This window comes from Danio rerio, chromosome 7 (genome assembly GCF_049306965.1).
Source record: "Danio rerio strain Tuebingen ecotype United States chromosome 7, GRCz12tu, whole genome shotgun sequence".
NCBI classification, from domain to species: Eukaryota; Metazoa; Chordata; class Actinopteri; order Cypriniformes; family Danionidae; genus Danio; species Danio rerio.
Window position 1 is genome coordinate 19,001,518 of NC_133182.1, and position 22,603 is coordinate 19,024,120.

Genomic DNA, 22,603 nt, shown 5'->3' on the forward strand with positions numbered 1-22,603 from the left:
AAATTATTACTCCAGTTATTATTGCTTTTATTACTCTTACCACTAATAATAATAATAGTAATAATAACAATAATAATTAATGTTGGAGTGATTTCTGAAGCATCATGTGACTCTGAAGACTGGAGTAATGAAGCTGAAAAATTGTCTTTTAAATTCACTGGAATAAATGATCAAATTAAATGATAATCTACTTTTCAACAGTTATTTTTATAATGCAATAACATTTCACAATTTTACAATTTGTACTGTATTTTTGACTAAATAAATGCAGCCTTGGTGAGCAGGACAAGCTTATTTTAAAACATTTAAAAATCCTACTGACCCCAAACTTTTGACCGGTAATGTGTATATATGCAGTTGAAGTCAGCATTATTAGCCCCCTTCAATTTTTTTTCTTCTTTTTTAAATATATTCCAAATGGTGTTTAACAGAGCAAGGAAGTTTTCACAGTATGTCTGATAATATTTTTTCTTCTGGAGAAAGTCTTATTTGTTTTATTTCGGCTAGAATAAAAGCAATTTTAATTTTTAAAACACCATTTTAGGGACAAAATTATTAGCCCCTTAAAGCTATATTTTTTTTCTCGATAACCTACAGAGCAAACCATTTTTATACAATAACTTGCCTAATTACCCTTACCTCCCTAGTTACCTTAATTAACCTAGTTAATAGCCTTAGTAGTTAGTAGCCTTTAAATGTCACTTTAAGCTGTATAGAAGTGTCTTGAAAAATATCAAGTAAAATATTATTTACTGTCATCATGGTAAAGAGAAAATAAATCCATTATTAGAAATGAGTTATTAAAACTATTATGTTTAGAAATGTGTTGAACAAATCTTCTCTCCGTTAAACAGAAATTGGAGAAAAATAAACAAGCGGTCTAATAATTCAGGGGGGCTTATAATTCTGACTTTAACTGTAGATTTCTTATTTCATTGTTTCTTTCATGTCCAAGTGTTAAACAAATCTTGCATTCTTTTACTGAACAAAGTTGGGTTAATAAAAACAATATATTAATTTGTTCATTCATTCATTCATTTTCATTTCGGCTTTGGCCCTTTATTAATCTGGGGTAGCCACAGCGGAATGAACCGCCAACTTATCCAGGACAAGTTTTACGCAGCGGATGCCCTTCCAGTTCCAACTTATCTCTGGGAAAATGAACAATATATGAATACCAAATATACAGTAATTTCTGAAGTGGTAGAGTGGTGGTCTTAGGCTAGTGTCAGAAGAGAGAAACTCCTTTTTGAAGCTTCACCTGAACTTTTTCATTTGCTATTTTAAAGCAATAAAAACACCAGTCCTGAGTGATGCTGCAGGTCAGAACTAAACTGTACAACTTCTAAATAAAATAAACATGCACACGTACTCACACATATAGTTGAAATTCTTAAATTAAATTATTAAATTAAGAATCATTAAACTCCCTTTGTATTTGTTTTTCTTTTTGAAATATTTCCCAAATGATGTAGAACAGAGCAAGGAAATTTTCACAGAGAGTATGATAGTATTTTTCTTCTGGAGAAAGTCTTATTTGTTTTATTTTGACTAGAGTAAAAGCAGTTTTAATTTAAAAAAAAATTAAGTCAAAAATTTTAGCCCTTTTAAACTATGTTTTTTCGATAGTCAACAAAACAAAACATCATTATACAATGACTTGCTTGATTACCCTAACCTGCCTAGTTAACCCAATTAACCAAGTTAAGCCTTTAAATGTTCATTTACTTGACAGCCGTGTTTTTTGGGACTTAAAAAACTAATGACTCTGAAAAAAAGGTTACAAAGTGCAAATATAAAACAACTGCCCATGAATATCCATTTAGATTTCATCAAATAAATGTGAATCATTGAGTACAAAAGAAAACAACCTTAATTTATGCCAGAAATAAAAATAAAATAAATTAAATTATATAAAAGAAAGAAATCCAAGAAAACAATTCTGAGAAACATGATGTGGCTTTCAAAATAGAAATGATGGAAACCTAAATGATGTTATGAAGCAGAAGCAATAATACTTAATGTTAAAGATAAATACATTGATAAATAAGTGATGTTTAGGCAGAACTGTGTAATTTAATTGCAGAAAATTTAGTTGTCATTTGCATGCTTAAACAAGAATTATGCAACTGCTTTAAAAGTGCACACACAGTGTTTTGTTTCTGCTGGACAACATGCAGTAACCAAATCCTGTTTTTACACGTGAAAGCCTTTTACATGTGTTTCTGAGGGAAATCTGAATTTGTCTAATTGTGTTGCCCTGCAGTTTAAAGGTTAAACGATATTTCTTTGCATCTTCTGATTTGCCTCTCAGATGATGTTTAAAACACCAGTGTTTCAGTGACACCTTTATTTGCAGAGTCACTTCGAATATTTTCTTTGGTTGCCTAATTAATGACAGTTGACGAGTTAAAAAGAAGTGATCTAAATCGTTTTGTCACCTTGTTTAGTTATTATTTCTCCTCAATTAAAGGAAACATCATGTAACATGAGACAGGCTTTATAATGTTACTTATTATCACAAAAAACTCTATTTATTTTAGTGTAATAAAATATCCAATTACGACATTATACCAATGTGAGAATAAACAGTCCTCATGAATCACTTGATATATTAAAAAAACATAGTCAAGCCTGAAATGGCAAATAATAAGGTTACTTTTATTACTTGGAGGTATGGCCTTTCTCCCTTTGTGATTTGTTTATGCAATTTTTTTATCCAAACACTGTCCACTTATATATTTAAGAGCTGTGGAAAACAAATACCATCACAGGCTGGTGAAAAACCATTCTAACATTCTCTAGGAGATCAGAATACAGAGACTACAGCCACAATGCTTCTTTTCTTGAGTCTCTTTGGTCTTGACTCTAGAAAACACATTTTTGTGAAAGAAAGATGAACTGGATGGATGCACAGAAGGAAACAACATGATCCGTCCACCACTGAAGACATTCAACCCTTATGTGAAAACACAAATATAATATAGGATTACCTTTAGACTGGGCTTCAGGATGGATGTGGCTGTCTGATGGTCCAGCGTCATCACTTAATGGAGTGAATATAATGGAGAAGTATCTGTTCGCAAAAAAAATTCATATAAATATCCACTCTTAAAGTGTTTATTTCATTTGCAGCTACAGTTTAGCATTTTGATGGACTTAGATCTGGTCATATGGAGCAGGATGTAAAAAGCTCTGAACTATTGCACTCAGCACAGCACTGGACTGGCCAGCACAAACTCAATTACAGCTATGAATCAATGCTGTGGAGCTCTGGATAGAGAAAGGAGGGTGCGGAGCCCCATAGACTTTCGGAAGCGACTATTTATTTGACTGTTTTATGAGAGACAAGTGAATAAATAGTGTTTGTTTGTGTGTGTGTGTGTGTGTGTGTGTGTGTGTGTGTGTGTGTGTGTGTGTCAGAGGGTCTGGAGTTAAACTGTGGAACGTTAAAAATGTGTAGAGCTGTGTGAAAGCAGCTTTCTGAAATGTGAAAAAAATTCTTTCTGTGTGTTTGTTATTAGAAGATAAAATAAATATTAATCGGTTCACAAATAGCATTAAAACTTCCTTTCGGTTTAATTCCTAAATTAGTATTTACATTGTTTTTGAGTAAAAAAAACAAACAACTCAAGACACGCCCCCCCAAAAAAATTGTGTTTTAGCCCAGTAAAAAGAATCCCACTCAGGTCCTGTGAATGTTTGGGTTTTGCTTCAGAAGTTCAGAAACTGCATTTTTAATGTCACACGTTTTCAGTTGGGTTGAGGTCATGGGATTGAGCAGGCCACTCCATTACTCCATTAAGCTTTTTTGTTGTTGCCTAAAACCAAGTTGTTGCTCACTTGTTTGTGTGTTTGGAGCCAGTGTCTTGCTGAAAATATCATTTTTGAGGCATTTCCTCATTTGCATAGGGCAACATACTGTCTTCAGTTATTTTGATCTATTCAAACTGATCCATAAGTCATAGTAAATGATAGATAGGGTCAACACCACAGTATGAGAAACATCCACATATACCATGAATTTTTTTTTTTTTTTTTTTTTTTTTGCACCACAGCACAAGACTTGGGCACAAAGACTTGACTTTGACTCTTTTTGTTTTTATTTATTTATTTATTTATTTTTACCATAATCTGTTTTCTGCAGATGCCACACATTTAGCGTAATATTAAATTGATTAAAATTAAATGGCATAGCTATATACAAAATAAATTATTATTTTTTTCTTTTTATGGTCCTATATTTTCATTGATTTATCTTTTTTCCTCACCCTTAGCCCCCCATTTTGCAAGTGGGTGCAATACAGCCCTCTCAGCACCCCTAGAAGGGTCCAATAGTATCTGGATGCAGCTTTAATGATGCAAGCTGAGATTGCATCAATCAGAGATGCAATGCCAGACACAATGCACTCAATCTCTTGAAGGGGATGCAGACACAATATTAAGCTTACCGTCATGTGTCAGATGTGTCAGATGAATAAACAACTCAAATTTGAAGACATACCAGATGAAGTGATCACAGTTAATCCTAGAAAAATCACCAGGTAAACAATGAAGGATTATTTTTCTCTTTTTTAGAATAGTAGAATTTTAGTTATTTGTAGTTTAGTCAATGTTTGGTGTAGCTGTAGATGTGCTTGGAACATTTTCAGTAAAAGTCAGTAAAATGATCCGAACTTCCCATCGTGCAATGAGCTGTGCTGCATGCAATGCTTTTTATGCAGATCATGTGCACACATAACCCCTCCCCTAACCCTACCCCTTACAGTGATATCACTTGCTGCATTAAGTGCGTTGTGTCTGGGATTGCATGATTCAGATTGTGTGTCACAGCTTGCAAGTTACTATTGGTCCCACATAAGTATAAACAATATACTGGGGACAGTATGACTTTAGTTATTCACTTTGTCTCTCTGTTTGTTTGAAAGGTAAACAATATTAATTTGCATCCTCTGATTTGCATCACAGGTCATTTTTAAAAAGGACACTTTTTTTTACCATCTCACCAACGCTCACTTTTGACGTGTCCTGAAAAATGTTGCACAAAATGTGTAAATGTTTTCTATGTGTATCACAAGATGGATACACAGACAAACATGATGCACATTTCTATGCATTTCTTAACCTTTTCTTACGTGCGACCAAAAAAATAAAGCAACATATACCTAAAAGTGAAGTCAAGAGGCGGAGTCTCACAAGTAGAGACCATTGATTGGTCAAGGCTGCACTGAAAAAATCTTCATAAGCAAAAAATCTCACATGTGTCATCTTCCCTTTGGTTATTGCTGCTGATGATAAACACTGGAAGCGTTGACAATATGGCAGTGAAGGTTTTGGTGATTGCATTTCTGTTCTTGAGTCTCTTTGGACTGAACACCGGCCTCTACAAAATTCACCATTATGTGAGTGATAAAATGACATCGACTTATGCACAACTTTACTGCCAAACATATTATAGTGACTTGTCCACCGTGAGCAATGAAGACCTGAAGCTACTCTCTAACAATCCACAAGTCACTGAAGATTATTACTGGATTGGACTATTTAGAGATTCCCAAAACCCATCAGTGTGGAGATGGAGCGGAGGAGAGCAGGCAACTGATGTCAAATGGGACAATGGACAACCGGAGGAAAAGAATGAAAATTGTGCTGTTGTTCAAAAATCCTCTGCTAAAGTGCATGATGTTGATTGCTCTTGGACTACATCATTTTATTGCATGGAGGTCTTTCAGCTGATCCTGGTTCAGCAGGAAAGCACGTGGGAGGAGGCATTGGGATATTGTAGACAAAACTATTATGAATTTGCTACTTTGAGCTCAGATTTGATGATGGCACAAGCGAAGCAAGAAAGTAAATCAGCCTTGACAGATGATGTATGGATCGGCCTGCGCTTTCTAGCCGGGAGCTGGTTTTGGGTGAATGGAGAGGCTTTTGAATATAAGGCCTGGTCTTCAAAAGGAGATCTTCAGTGTCCTGCTATGAATCAGAGATGTGGAGTTTATAACGTAAAGAAGCAGAATTGGAAACCTGCAGACTGCGAGCAGAGACTCAACTTTCTGTGTGTCGAGAAACTAAAGAATTTGTAAAAAAAAAAAAAAAAAATCCTCAATCAGTTCAAATATATTTAGCAATCATACAGAAATAGCATATAGTGTAAAACAGATTATTACTTTACTTGAAAGAAGTCAGTTAACCCATTGCCTTAAATTAAATACATAAATGGGAATAATTATATAATTGAAGTTAAGTTTTATTGGAAGTTCATTTGGTTGAAAAAGTTAACAGCTTAACAGTTCCAAGTTGCAATGGGTTCATTTACCTTTTAAGTAAAAATAAAAATAAGTGCTTTTTACAATGTACAGCTAAAGACTGAATTATTATGCCCCTGAATTATTATTCCCCCTGTATATTTTTTTAAATTTCTGTTTAATGGAGAGAAGATTTTTTTCAACACATTTCTAATTATATTAGTTTTATAACTCATCTCTAATAACTGATTTATTTTATCGGTCACACTTTACAATAAGGTTCATTAGTTAATGTTAATTAATGCATTTACTAACATGAACAAACAATGAACAATACATTTACTACTGTATTTGTTCATGTTAGTTAACGTAAGTTAATGAAAATACAGTTGTTCATTGTTAGTTCATGTTAACTCATGGTGCATTTACTAATGTTACAAGCATGGACTTGGATGTTAATAATGCATTAGTAAATGTTCAATTATGATTAATAAATGCTGTACATGTGTTGTACATGATTATTTCATGTTAGTAAATGCATTAACTAATGAACCTTATTGTAAAGTGTTACCATTTTATCTTTGTCATGATGACAGTAAATAATATTTGACTAGATATTTTTCAAGATAATTCTATACAGCTTAAAGTGACATTTAAAGGCTTAACTAGGTAATTAGGTTAACTATTGCAGGTTAGGGTAATTAGGCAAGTTATTGGTTAACGATGGTTTGTTCTGTAGACTATTGAAAAAAAAAACTTTTGAAAAAAAATATTGTTAAAGGGGCTAATAATTTTGATCTTAAATGTTTTTAAAAAAAATGAAAAGCAGCTTTCATTCTAGCCGAAATAAAACAAATAAGACTTTCTCCAGAAGAAAAAATATTATTAGATAATAGTGTGAAAATTTCCTTGCTCTGTTAAACGTCATTTGGGAAATATTAAAAAAAAAAAACAATTCAAAGGAGGGCTAATAATTCTGACTTCAACTGTATAATAGCAATAAAACCTAGCTGAGTTTGTAATTTTTAGCTCAACAGTTTGTAGTAAAAGTTAATCCTAAAATGTAGTCTTTGGTAAACTATTCAGACCTGTTCTTTCTGTCTGATAACATATATTTCATTTATTGATTTTACTTATCTTGCCTTGTTAAGCTATAAAAAATAAAACTATTAAAGATGTTGTAATAGATTTTTATATCACACCACACATAACATCAGTGCAGTCAATTCACATGCATTCAGTCATCAAATTTACTATCGTCACGTCATCCATGTTGGGTGTTACTTCAAAGAATTTGTAACTTTAATTACTAATAACATCAATAAAATATATAATATATAATAATTATATTTAAATTACTATTACAATTACTTTGTCTGAAAAGTAACTTGAAATTTGCATGTTCTCCCCATGTTCCTCAGGGTGCTCTGGTTTCCCCCACAATCCAAAGTAATCCTTTACAGGTGAATTGAATAATGTGAAGTAAATTGGCCATAGTGTATGAGTGTGTGTGAGAGAGTGTGTATGGATGTTTCCCAGTACTGGATTCCGGCTGCAAGAGCATCCGCTGCGTAACACATATGCTGGAATAGTTGGTGGTTTATTCTGTTGTGGTGACCCCTGCTAAATAAGGGATTAAGCTACAGGAAAATTGATGGATAAATGAAAAATAACTTAATTACTCAATAAGCAATTGAATAACCTGACTTTTACTTCTTAAAATCCAAATCAATCAATCATAAATGCATGATATAAATTAAACTTTTTAAAATTTGACTTGAGGAGAAACTTTTATTAAAATTTAAAGTTTAAAACAAACTTCAAAACATAAAAACATTTTAAATTAATGACACCACATTTCATCCTATATAGTGACAATTTTCTTATTTCTTTGTTTTTTATGCATGCTGTTGCAGTTTTTTTACAATGGCTATGACAGTTTTTTCAATACATTTAACAAGTTTTCTAAACTCAACGCAGCAGCACAGCTAAAACACACAATTGGCAAAACGGTTAATTGCATGCTCAAAATCACACATTGTAAACTAAACCTCTAAACTAATGTTCAAAATACAATAATGAACAAACACAATACACCATGTCTAACAAAACACTGCAAACATGTTTCAAAATCAAAAACCCAATCAAAATCAAAACACATGTTCTCTTCCAACAGTAACATTTAGTCAATCATAACACACTTACAATAAAAACACTATCATCAGCTGAAATTACAGAAACTGCATTATTTTAGGTGTCAGCTCTGCCCATATATTTGAAGTCTCTCTACATTTTGTTGTTGTTGGGTTTAGTGAATGCATGCATTTTGTTTCTTTTGCTGCAGAAATTCAATTAAAAAAAAATTAACGACCATCTCAGAGTAGCTTTATAAAATGTAAAAATAATAGTACAGACACAGAATTGCTGCAGTAAAGACATTATTTGCAAAAGGACAATACTGCAAGATATACAAACAGAAAAGAATTATAATAAAAAATAAAGTAATTTTATGCATTTAGCCACATGTTCTCATTCACATCACACCTGAAATCTTCTGTGACCGGCACGGTAACGGTGGCCCTTTGACCTATTATGTTTCTCTTTGTCTTTTCGCCAAGTGGAAGCCAGCCTCGTCAACATAGATCATTTCATGTGGGACTTGATTGGCCTCCAACTCCATGACTCTAAAAGTACTTAGACACACAGTGTATGTAAATGTTGTTCTGTACTGTATATCTACTGTATGTACTGAACTCCAGTTTATAGAGTAGTTCACTGCAAAACGCACTGTGTATAGTACAGTAATGACTGTATTGCATAACCTTACCTGGACATATTGGTGATGGAGTTCTTTGATGCGCTCACTGTTCCTTTCATGTGATTGGAAAAACCTCAACGCATGAGTGTGTTTTCTAGTTGGGAATCAACAGTGATATATGTATATATACATAACTGCTATAAGCTGTTTCTCATTGGCAATGGAATAAAACACAGGGAATATATTTGTGTTTCAGCTCACAATTTGAACAGCTGTTCACTTTGACTTTAGCCTATAACATCAGTTTAGATCATGATGTTACTGTATCTGTTCTGGTCTTGGTTGAGTTTGTGTGTAAAAGAAGATCAAACATTTTAAATTGTTAATGGATGCCTTGTGTCAAAGCAACAAGAAATTTGTTAATTGTAAAGCCCACGAAGACGGATGTTGTGCTAACCGTGTTAAGAGTTTAGAAAACTTGTTAAATGTATTGAAAAAACTGTCATAGCCATTGTAAAAAAAAACTGATTAATTGTTTTAAACCAACACAGATGTGAGTGATGTTGCTAATAAAAAAACTGTAAAATAAAATGCAAATGCAACAACAACAACAACCTTATTATTATTATTATTATTAATAATAATAATAAAAAAGAAAAAAATGAAACTATTTTTTGTTCTGCAAGAGACGAGCATAAATCTCTTCCTACAAAACTTCACTCTCCCGCATTGAGACGTTTGATTTTAAAATGGATGCTGTATTAAAAGTCCTTAACTGGTAGGCCTATATTACAAGTCCTTTAAAGGAATATGGTAACTTTGATATCAACAATTACACGTACGTTTTCAGTCAACATTTTAAGCTTTTAAAAGCCTACATTTAGCTTTCTCATTTACCCGATAACCGCGTTTTGGAACTGAAAAGTGGAAGCTAAAAGTCCGTCGTGGTTTCGTCTGTGTAAACACCCGAAAAGGATGACTTCATGTGCGTGAATGGTTGGCTAGAGCGGTGTGACTTGAAGGTAAGCGCAAACAAACACAATGGTGGAGTAGTAGCCTATGTGCTTGTGTTGTTGTTGCTTCTGTGGTGTTTGCTGAGGCTTCATCTGTAAAGTGTGGAAAGACGGAAAGTTTTGAAGACGCTGTTTTAACGTGAAACATTTTTACAATAGGTATACAACGTTGTCATGTGAACATAGCCTAAAAGTCTATGATTTTACTGATATCATTTACTTCCACTGGTTGTTCAATCCTCATTCAAATCGCTTTTTTTTTTAGTTTTGTGAAACAGATTCACTGAGATGTTTAGTAAGATTTAAATTAATGATAAAAAATAAATCTAGATAGATAAACAAAAACACATTGATATACAAGTGATGTTTTGGCAGGATGACTAGGCATGGGACGATAACCAGTTTCAAGGTTTTCACAGTTTGGAAAAATCAAGGTTTTAAAAACGCACTGATTTTCATAGCAGTCCTGTGCAAGAACTATTTTATTTAGTTTTTTAGGGCAGTATCTCCATCAGAAAAGAACCATCCCCATCAAAAACTACTGGTCAGCCGTTCAATCAATCATTTTCTTTTCGGCTTATTCCCTTTATTAATATGGGGTCGCCACAGCAGAATGAACTGCCAACTTTTCCAGCATATTTTTTAAAGCAGCGGATGCCCTTCCAGCTGCAACCCATCACTGGGAAACACATACTTAGTCACACACTCATACACTACGGTCAATTTTTAGCATACCCAATTCAGCTATACCACATGTCTTTGGACTTGTGGGGGAAACCGTAGCATCTGGAGGAAACCCACATGAACACGTAGAGAACATGCAAACTCCACACAGAAATGCCAACTTACCCAGCCGAGGCTCGAACCAGCGACCTTCTTGCTGCGAGGCAGGACGTGCTGCCCACTGTGCCACCGCGTTGCCCCGATTCAGGAAACATCTGAAAAACAAATCGCTTATGCACCGACATCCAATCATGCTATAGACCTGAACAGTGCAGTGGCTTATTCATATCCAAAGAAGAGAAAAATATCCGAAGATGCCTTTTCAAGTTGTAATTGTAAATGAAGACAGCAGAAGTCAATGATTAATTTGAATTATTTAGCCTGACATGTTTACTCTTACAAAAAAATTTCCTAAAATAAAAATTATTGTGTACAATTAGGGGGGAAAAGGTGGTTTTCTACACAGATATTTAAAAGAAATTATTTTAGAGCAGTAATCACAATACAGTAAAACTGTAATATTTTTATTTAAGGTTATCATAACGTCAGAATCTTATACTGGCCCATCCCTGTGTAATTGTGTTGCAGAAAGTTGTTATTTACATGCTAAAACAGGAATTATTCAGCTGCTTTGAAAGTGCACACACAGTGTTTTGTTTCTGCTGGAAAACATGCACACAGTAACCAAATCCTGTTTTTACACGTGAAAGCCGTTTACATGTGTTTCCTTTTTACATGTGTTTTACATGTGTTTTCATGTGTTGAGGGAAATCTGAATTTGTCTAATTGTGTTGCCCTGCAGTTTAAAGGTTAAACGATATTTCTTTGCATCGTCTGATTTGCCTCTCAGATGATGTTTAAAACACCAGTGTTTCAGTCAGTTTCAGAGTCCCTTCAGATATTTGGGGAATATTTGAAAAGGAGTTCTAAATCAATGTGTTTGTCATCTTAAGTTATTGTCTCTCCTAAATAAAAAAAAACAAACTGTAGTAGATGGTAAATCTTTATAATATTACTAATTATCACTTTTGAAAAAATTATATTCTTATAAAGTAATAAAATATGCCATTATTATACTGATGTGAGAGTAAACTGTTCTCATGAACGACTTGACCAGATCAACAGAGCAGTGCAATTCTAAACCTGCGATTCTGCATTCCAATTGTTTATTTCTGAGAAATGACATATAGCATATACAGTTAAAGTCAGAATTATTAGCCCCACTGTTTACTTTTTTCCCCAATTTCTATTTAACGGATAGACAATTTTTTCAACACATTTCTAAACACAATAGTTTTAATTACTCATTTTCTAATAACTGATTTATTTTATTTTTGCCATGATGACACAATATTTACACATAAACAGCCTAAAGTGACATTTAAAGGCTTAATTAGGTTAACTAGGCATTCATTCATTTATTGTCTTGTCGGCTTAGTCCCTTTATTAATCCAGCGTCACCACAGCGGAATGAACCGCCAACTTATCCAGCAAGTTTTTACGCAGTAAATGCCCTTCCAGCCCCAACCCATCTCTGGGAAACATCCACACACACACACTCATACACTACGGACAATTTAGCCTACCCAATTCACCGCATGTCTTTGGACTGTGGGGGAAACCGGAGCACCCGGAGGAAACTCACGCGAAGGCAGGGAGAACATGCAAACTCCACCAGCGACCTTCTTGCTGTGAGGCGACAGCACTACCTACTGCGCCACTGCCTCGCCGGTTAACTAGGCAGGTTAGGGTAATTAGGCAAGTTATTGTATAATAATGGTTTGTTCTGTAGACTATCGAAAAAAATATAGCTTAAAGGGGCTAATAATTTATTATGCTTTAATTTTATACTTTGTATCCTTACAATAATATTTGTTTAAAAGTTCTTCATGCATTTATGCATTAATGTACAGTTGAAATCATAATTATTAAACCCCTAAATTTTTACCCCCCCTGTTTCAAGAATTCACACTTAGCTCCCTTTCGCAGGGCAAGGGGAGATTGAGCTCAGGTTCTTCCAGACGAAGGTAGTTGTAGAGAGGAAATGAGGATATATTAGTGACTTGGGATCATTTGATTGGAGGATCATGATTAACTAATGTGGACCAGCTGGGTCAATCATAAGCACATGCTCCTCTTGAAATTAGTTTAAAACGTCACTGTTTTTTTTTTTACCCCAATTTCTGTTTAATCGAGAGATGATTTTTTTCAACACATTTCTAAACATAATAGTTTTAATAACTCATTTCTAATAACTGATTTATTTTATCTTTGCCATGATGGCAGTAAATAATATTTGACATGATATTTTTCAAGAAACTAGTAATCAGCTTAAAGTGACATTTAAAGGCTTAACTAGGTTAATTAGGTTAACTAGGCAGTTTAGGGTAATTAGCTAAGTTATTGAATAATAATAGTTCTGTTCTGTTGGCCATCTATAAAAAATATAGCATAAAGGGGCTAATTATTTTGACCTTAAATTTTGAAAAAATTAAAAACTGCTTTTATTCTAGTTGAAATAAAACAAACAAGATTTTTTTCCAGAAGAAACAATATTATCAGACATACTGTCAAAATGCCCATGCTTTGTTAAACATCATTTGAGAAATATTTTTAAAAGAAAAAAAAAAAATCAAAGGGGGGCTAATAATTCTGAGTTCAACTGAACATAACATATATAAATAATTCTCAATTTTTAGGGTCCAGTAATGACTGACCTAGATGAAGCTGACATTGATACAGACAGGAAACCCCAAAATGGGTCAGATTATGCCCATGTAACATCCTGCAGTCATATGCGAAATCAAAACTGACATACTTTAAGTGCAATATTGGAGTGTGTATTATACACATAATACATTCTTTATTTTTTAGCTCATCAAAAGCATGTCTCAATCTCCTACTTCAGAGTGAGAACAATCATGAGCGTCATATTGAAGTGTTCTTCAAACTGGTCACTTACAAGAGCTCTTCTGTATGAAGGACTTAAAAGAGAGCAACTTAGGGGACACTTTAGACAACATGGATGAAACTTCTTGGTCCGGCACATACCACAGATGCTAAACTAGATTTTGATCTAGAGCAGTGTTTCCCAATCATGTTCTTGAAGGCACACCAGTAGTGCACATGTTCAATCTCTGCCTATAAACTCATAACAAAAGACTCCAAAACCTGAAATGAATAGTTCAGATAAGGGAGACATCCAAAATATAGACTGTTAGTGTGCCTTCTGGAACAGGGTTGGGGAAATTGATCTAGAAAACTATAGAGTAGTTTGGCCAGGGCATTACTTTGAACTCTTTAATAAGCTTCGTCCTCTTTTTGGGGTGCCAGCTATTTTATAATGTGTTTAAATGATTTATTTTTCTGCCACCTGTTTACCTTCAAGGCATAGGTCACTCAAAAAGAAAAATGAAATTAAATTATTTACTCACCCTACAATAGTTCAAAACCTGATTAAGTTTCCTCTGTTGAAAACAAATGAAGATATGCTGAAGAATATTGTTAAAATAATATACTGTAGAATTGTTAGTTGTGTGAACAAATTAACAGTGCTTCCGAACACAATAAATTTCCATTCGAAGATCACTTTGGAGTGAAATAAATGTGCCATATTAAATTTATTCCAAACATATGCTGCAGTGCATCCCAATTCACAAACTATCAATCCTAAATAGTATTTAAAAAAAGAACTAGTTTTAAATTGTAGTATGTTAAAAAGAGTATGGCGAAGGTTACCTAATGGTTTAGTATTTTCGGTAAAAAATTTTTAAGTGTAGAACCATCCATATTTTAACAGCTGATATTGCCCACAGTACCTTTTGCATTAGACGTGAATTTGACAAGAACTACAAACGCGATAAAAATTGTAAATAAATTACAAACATGATGGATGTGCGAGACCAACCATCAAGTAGAGAGGCTTCTGTAAAGATGTTTGTATAAGTGTTTGTTAATATCTAGCATACTGGAAAATATTTAAACCACATCTTCTGTGTTATGTTTCATCTGCAACAACAATACTGAACTTATATAAAGATTCATTTGGATATTAACGTCTGAATTCATAATTATTCAAAGACCTATAGAGATTTCTCTGTATGAATGGAAGATTATCCTGCTGCTGCTTCTGAGGTAAGGTAGGAAATTGGATATGACAGAAATGTGGATGATGTGTGAATGAATGACAGGGCTCATAACTAAGCAACACAACGATCTGTTAACGAAGCAGTATGTTCCAAAGCTTGCTTATTCTTCTGTACACACTGAAAAGTATATATATTTCTTCATGAAAAAAACTAAATACTTTTAGGGTGTAGTATAAGTATGCGAATTGGGATGCAGCAAAAATCTGGCTTGTAAAGAATCAAGAATTTTGAAAAATGCAACTGATGGACATTTCAGGCCATGATCATTTGAGCAGGGAAGTTGTTCGGAGTTTCAGACTGCAATCAATTGGAAAGGGCTCATTCCTGTTCTCTAATCCCTTCGGAGGGTCCCTCTGAAGGAATTAGGGCATAGGGATGAGTCCTTCCAAATAGAACCAAGTGTTCATTTCAGCTTTAGTTTCTTCATTTGTTGTGTAGGGGGCGGAACAATTGGACAGAACATCTGAGAAGCAGAAGAGCACAGTGATGTCATCAACACCGTTGATCCATATTGCAGAAACAGAGAGGCATGTAAGTTTTGAATCTTCTAATCACAAATTTTGCTATTGATTTTAGAGCAGTTTGGGCAGTTGTGGAACAAATGTTTGAAAGTACTATCGAGTTGTGTTTACCAGACTGCTCTTGCTGGTCATTTGATGATTTGAGCTGTTTTTTTGCTGGTCAAAACCAGCTTAGGACCACCACATGACAAAAAACACAAAAAAACCAAACAGTTTTTAACTATATTTTAAACATATATTTTTTAAACATTTTTTTAACAAATTTTAACAGTATGACTACTCAAAAGAACATAAGTACTGACAAAATCATGAAAAGTACATATATTTTTATTAACAGGCTGGTGTTTTACTAACAATGCTCAAGGAGGAAATGAAAGTTACCTACACTGAAAAAAGGGTTCATTGGATTTACAAAAAAAAATTGTTAAGATGAGTGGTTGCAAACAGTTTATATTCAACACAGGCTCATTCTCAAAACTGTACCACTATATACATTTCTGGAGAGCGGCAAATACGCCCCAGGAGGAACATTTTTTTTGCCGCTTTTGCGAATCCACCAGAGGCCGCTGTGTGTGCTTCCTGAAATCTCAAATTTCTCTCACGAGTACCATTCGCACCTGGTCTTCTTGTGTAATTCCACCAGAGGCCACTGTTGACTGACAGTTTTAAAAGCAATCCAGAAAAAGCTAAGCTTTTGCCTGATTTTTACCACATTTTCAGATTTTACCACATTCTCACTCTGTTATTTACTTGTTTCATTTACTTTTTGGCCTCTCTGTTTTTGTCTTACCCACTTTCTGGAACTGTTATTCACTCGAACCCCATTGTCGTGGTCAACTCCGCTCTGCGTCTCAAGTCCACCAACTTACATGGGGAGCTACTGGACAAACTGGTAAAAGTGGAAAAGCCGTCCATACGAAGGTAAGCAGTCAGCTGGAAAGTGCGAAAAGGAACAGCATCATACCCACTGTAGCATTCTTTTTAAAGATGAAATGCAGCCATACGTAATTCTGGCTACATAATTCGCACTCTCCAGAAATGTATATAGGACTACGTTTTCACAATGAGTCTGTGTTGTTTATATTGGTTGAATTTAAACAAATTAAATTTACTAATGTTCAACTTAATTTGTTTGTTCGATTCAGCCCATATAAATAGGTTGCAACCACTTACCTTAAAAATGCAGTAAATGCAATGAGTCATTGTTCAGTGTATTAAAAAGTGTGTATTCATTTCCACTTCCTCCACACATTTGTAAGGCAAATCAAATTTTGATAAATCAACCACTTCCAGAGAGGTCAGTGTGCAAAACCACAGGAGCCAAGCCTTTAATTGACCCAGGCTCTTTTTTATTGGTTTGTTGAGCTATAAATCTTTTGTTAAGGTGTGGCAACAAATCACTTAAATAAAAGTGCACTTGAAAACTGATCTTACATTAGCGGACACACCAACAGAGAGACAATGAAGGCTTTGGCAACTATAATTCTCCTTTCAAGCCTCTTTAATCTGACCACCAGCATCTTCAGAAAACACTTTTATGTGAAGAAGGGAATGACGTGGACAGAAGCCCAGATACACTGCATGGAAGACCACGATGACCTATCCATCGCCACTTACTCCGAACTGACAGTGATTTCTCAAAATCCAGCAATCACATTCGGATTTTACTGGATCGGGCTTTACAGAGACTCCCAAAGCCCATCGGTGTGGAGATGGACTGGAGGTAAAGAAGCCACTGATATACCGTGGCACACCGGACAACCTGATACTTTACACGAACAATGCGTTGCGATCTCCAAATCCAGTAGCACAGCATACAATATGGCTTGTCTTGTACCGATACCGTTTTTCTGTATGGAGAACTTCGAGCTGATCCTGATGCAGCGGAGATATACTTGGGATGAGGCTTTGCAATACTGTAGACATAACAACATGGATCTGGGTCATCTGATTTCTGATGTGGCTATGAGGGAGGCGCAGAATAAAAGCGCTCCGGCCCAGACCCGTGCGGTTTGGATGGGTCTGCGCTTCATTGTGGGCCAGTGGCTTTGGGTGGACGGGGAAACTGTTGAATATGAAGCCTGGTCTACAGAGGGAGAGCTCCAGTGTCCGGTTGTGGATCAGAGATGCGGAGCTCTGGATTTAAAAAAGATGGTTTGGGAACCCACAAACTGTGATCAGAGACTAAACTTTCTGTGCGTCAAGAGAGTTAAAGGGACGTCTGAAGAAGATGATGATTGAGAATCTTTGTTCACTTTAATGGAAGAAGCACTGAAGAATCAAACATTAAAATTTGAATTAATTTGATATAAAACAGAAAAAAAAACATTTAGAAACACTTAAAAATGCTAGGGGATTTTTAAAGAAATGCAAGTGAAGAAAAGATTACATAATAAGAGTTATATAATACACTGTGTGACAAAAGTCTTGTTGTCGATCCTTGTTAGAGCAACAAATAATAACTTGACCTAGTTTTTCCACTGAATCATCTGTTGAACTGCATCCTGATCACCACAAATTCTGCAGAAGACCTGCTGGAATCTACATGGACCCAATATTCTCACAGAAATCAGCCAAGTTTGGTGAAGAAAAAATCATGGTTTGGGTTTACATTCAGTATGAGGGCATGTGAGAGAGATCTGCTGAGTGGATGAGGGAGAAATTCTTCAGCAGGATAGCGCTCCTTCTCATATTTCAGCCTCCATATCAAAGTTCCTGAGAGCAAAGAAGGTCAAGGTGCTCTAGGATTGGCCAGCCACCTGACATGAACATTATTAAGCATGTCTGGGGTTAGATGGAGGAGGCATTTAAGATGGATCCAAAGAATCTTGATGAACTCTGGGAGTCCTGCAAGAACACTTTCTTTGCCATTCCAGATGACTTTATTAATAAGTGACTTGAGTCATTGCAGAGATGTATGGATGCAGTCCTTTAAGCTCATGGGAGTCATACACAATATTCATTATTTTATTCAGTGCAGCATAACTTTATATTCTATATTGTATATTATTTCTGTTAAGTGGGAAGACTTTTGTCAAGCAAAGTCAGACCTTAATGTCCTAATTAAATAATTAAAAATCAAGGCACAATCATATTTTTATTTTGGTAAAAAAGTGTAATCTAGAGGCCTTTGCCTTTCATATAAGCCACTTCTGATCCCAAATGATCAACTGGAAGTCAAGTTATGATTTGTTGTTTCTAAAACTTGGATAGGCGACAAAACTTTTGTCAAGTAGTGCAAGTTACAGAAGTAATTCAAAGAAAAGTTACATAATAATAAATGTACATCAATAATAAATGTAAGTAATTTCTGTGGTATCAAACTTTTATTTTCCTCTGTTGAACACAAACACAAAAAAATACAAGATTTAAAAGTATTTTTTATAATCTTTATTTAAAACTTCAAAAAACAACATTATTGTAAATATATTAATTAGTCAAATCATTCATTTGCTGAAGCTGTTGATAAATGAAGCGAAAAGTTTCAACATTTGACAGTCATTAAAACATGTATTAATAATTAATTGATTTCAGATGTTATTGCTGCATCATGTACATTCAGAACTGCTACACAAAGGAACATTTACAAACATTTATAATGGACATAATCATTTCACTGTTTAAAACATTTTCTATTATATTATGTCATTATTATAAACATTTTATAATTGTACGATATTATTGCTACACTGGTTGACATTTACATGTAGCTGATGTTTCCTGTGTATCATGTTAAAAATATAAAAAAAACATTCAAAGAAATGACACTTGCTAATGTGCTGAAAAAACATTTAATTTTATTTCACTTCTTGTTTTGATCCTTAAATCCCTTTTTAATCTTTGATCCGTTTATTCACAGACATTAGGATTGTGTCACCAATGTATCCCCGACAAATGTCTGCAAATCCAATGTAAGAAATTCCAATTCACTCTTAAAGTGATAGTTCCCCACATTTAATCTCAATTTACTCATCCATAAGCTTTGAGTTCTTCTGTTGAACACAAAAGTAGATATTTTAAAGAATGTTGGAAACTGGTTACCATTGATAGCATAGGAAAAACAAATACTATACAAATCAATGGCTACCAGTTTCCAACAGGTTTAAAAATGTGCTTTTTGTGTTCAACAGAAGAAGGAAACTCAAACATGTTTGTGCTAAGTGAAAGGTGAGTAAATGGTGACAGAATTTGTAGGATAGTTTTTTTTTAAGAAAAAAAAAAAGAACTGAAAAAACCTTATTTGTTTTTTGTTTTTTTAATATCTAAACCACAGCATTACAAAGAAAATAAAGTACTTATAATAAATTTTGAAGATGAAATGAGATCATTTCAGAATGACAACATTAAAAATTGAGCATAAAAGGTATCATCACAACCTCACAAACCACACAAAGTTTTAGTATAAATTAAAAGGGAAACTGGCTACACTTTACAATAAGGCTCCATTAGTTAATGTATTTACTAACATGAACTAAGAATGAACAATACCTGTACTAAGTTTACGGTAACACTTTATTTCACAATGTACAATTCACACAATTAACAAATCATTAACTAAAGCTGTAAGCTCGATAAACAATTAGTAGGCTTATTAACAGTTAGTAAGCCAGTAGTCTGGTTTGATAGAAATTGTGTAGAATTAGGGATAATTCTAGCTAGTATAAAATCTTATATTTTAAGTACTAAAACACAGTTAATATCTTAATAACAGGCAGATAATAAGCAAGTTGCTAATAGTGTGAATTATGATAAACTAAAGTGCTACAGAATTTATTAATCATAGCTAATGTTACTTTGAAATTTCATTATTAAACCCAAAATTGTGCGCTCTGAGTAACAGCGACTACACTTAACATTTACTTGCTGCTTGTTTAAACTGCTTATTAAAAATGAATTGAAACAACACAATTTTAAAGGATTTTTTGACAACTTAATTGTTTTATGTTCAATCCACCTAAATTTTGCAAAATGATGAAATTAACTAAATCGATTTGTGTTGGGACAACATGAAGGATTTTTGTGCAACTCAGCATTTTTTAAAGCGTACACCAAAACAAATACTTTAAAAATTACTGCTTGTTTAAACTACTTATGCAAAATGAGCTTAAACAACATAAATATTTAGATTTTTTGGGACAACTTAATTGTTTTATGTTCAATCCACCTAAACGTAAAGTAAGTTAACTTAATCGATTAGTGTTAGGTCAAACTGAATGAATTGTGTGGAACGCTGCATTTTTTACAGTGTAAAATTTAAACTAATTTCTTTGACTTGTTACAGTTAAATGAATTAAGGTAAACAAACTTAGTTTATGACAGTTTTCAGTAATAAAATAAGTTAGTTCTTTTAGGTGTATACACCAACAAGTTTTCGCCATTTATTTATGGCCAGTTGTTCGCTATTATTAGTAATTAATATTAATACATCTACTTGCCACAAAATAGATAATAATTATTTTTATTACAGTACTCAGCATATATAAGTACACCCCTCACAAATCTCTCTTTTAAATTCATATTTTTAATAGGAAGCTATACAATATTAAATTTGTGCATATACATTAGACTAGTCAGTACTGAAGCCAAATCTGGAGCTAATTTAACAAAATAACTTACGATAACTGTCTAAAAACTAGTACACATAAATTTACATGTCTAAGAAAAATATGTAATACAAATTTTTAAAAAAGAGGAAAAATCAGGAGAAGCAAAAAAAATTAGTAGAAATTGGCTGTAATTTATTTGCAATATTTTGCTTGAATTTAATTGTATTATCTCTCAATTTCTAAATATGTTTGGTGACTAAAACATTACTTTTATTAATATATCTGTTTAATAAATCTGTTTTCTTTAAATGCACTAAAATACATTGCCTATATTCACTGGAAAATGGAGAAAAACATTCATTTTCAAAACGGGGTGTACACAACTATGCTGAGCACTGTATTTTACCATAGAAATTATAAGTACCGCAATAATAGTATTTTTATTATGGGAAGGAAATTATTCGTTTTTTAAAAACCATTTTATTTTTTTTATATTTTATGGCAAATTACAATAAACACAAAGACAAAACAAAACAATTGTATTTCAAAAAGTATAGATAGTTTTAACTTAAGCACATACAATGATGAAAAAAAAGAAACAAATGAAACATACCAACAAATTAAAAGGTAAATAATAATGTGGCCTAACAAAAACTACAATTGTACAATCACACAATACACTCTACTTTGCACTTAGGAAAGAAAAAGAATCAATTTGCTGCATCAAGGACTTGCTCTGTATTTGACAATAAAAAGTGTTCCTGGACATAGTTCCTAAATGGGTCCCAATTTTTTTAAAACCAGTTAGATGAACCTCTAGACAGGCTAATGTTTTCCAACTTTAGGAAGAAGAGGACAGGAAGGAAATTATTTGTACTGTAATAGGAGTATTATTAGTAACATGAAAAGAAAATAATTTATACTGTAATAAATGTATTTTTACTATTATTATTATAATATAGGAAAGGAAATTATTTGTTCTTTTAAATAAATGTAAAATAAAAGTTTAAATAAATAAAATAACTAACTTAGTTTATTACTGAAAACTGTCACAAATTAAGTTAGTCAAACTTAATTCATTCAATTGTAACAAACAGAGTAATTAAAGTTTTCACTTTTTACAGTGAATGAATGGCAATTTTCATTAACATAAAAAAATGAATAAATATGGGAGTTCTCATAATTCATTTTTTATGTAACTGATGGAACCTTATTGTAAAATGTTATACCAAAAAACTCTTCTCATAAAAGCCTAGCTTAACTCTTAAAGTAAATTCTTACAATCGCTGCTGTATAATTGTGCTACACACACACACACACACACGTTTGTTTTCTCATGAAAAAGAACAAACAGCTTTTGTCTCAGAGCTGAATGGAAAGAAAGGCAGTGTTTCCACCATCACTCTCACACCTGTGGTCAGAGGCGCGCGGCTTCAGACCAGCTCATGTGCTCTTTAAACAGGAAATGACTCGGACTGGCATGTTGCTTTAGAAGCCAAACAGGAAGTGAAAATACTGACACTCAGAGTGATAGTTAACATCTCACTTTTAAAAAAATGCCAACAGAAACATACATTCATCAACAACAATGACAAAAACAAACAAACACAATCATTTAAATGAATAAAACTGATTAAAATATGAGG

General features: G+C 33.5%; 2 protein-coding genes across 3 annotated transcripts; both read left to right on the plus strand.

Moving 5' to 3' along the window:
* The first annotated feature begins 4,133 nt into the window (after positions 1-4,133).
* On the plus strand, positions 4,134-6,087 carry LOC110439907 (C-type mannose receptor 2-like). Its single transcript, XM_021477638.3, has one exon. The coding sequence runs from the start codon at positions 5,292-5,294 to the stop codon at positions 6,084-6,086; it is 795 nt and encodes a 264-aa protein (XP_021333313.2). The 5' UTR covers positions 4,134-5,291; the 3' UTR covers position 6,087.
* Positions 6,088-9,639: 3,552 nt separating this feature from the next.
* LOC141375337 (putative C-type lectin domain family 20 member A) lies at positions 9,640-18,545 on the plus strand. Of its 2 annotated transcripts, XM_073908270.1 has the most exons (4): positions 9,640-10,028; positions 15,329-15,421; positions 16,268-16,332; positions 16,671-18,545. In XM_073908270.1, exon 4 carries the CDS (start codon positions 16,873-16,875, stop codon positions 17,650-17,652), a length of 780 nt encoding a protein of 259 aa, XP_073764371.1. In that variant the 5' UTR covers positions 9,640-10,028; positions 15,329-15,421; positions 16,268-16,332; positions 16,671-16,872; the 3' UTR covers positions 17,653-18,545. The 2 variants fall into 2 exon arrangements, with proteins under 2 accessions (XP_073764371.1, XP_073764372.1); XM_073908271.1 differs by lacking the exon at positions 16,268-16,332 and having other exon boundaries at positions 9,683-10,028; positions 16,929-18,545.
* Positions 18,546-22,603: the final 4,058 nt, after the last annotated feature.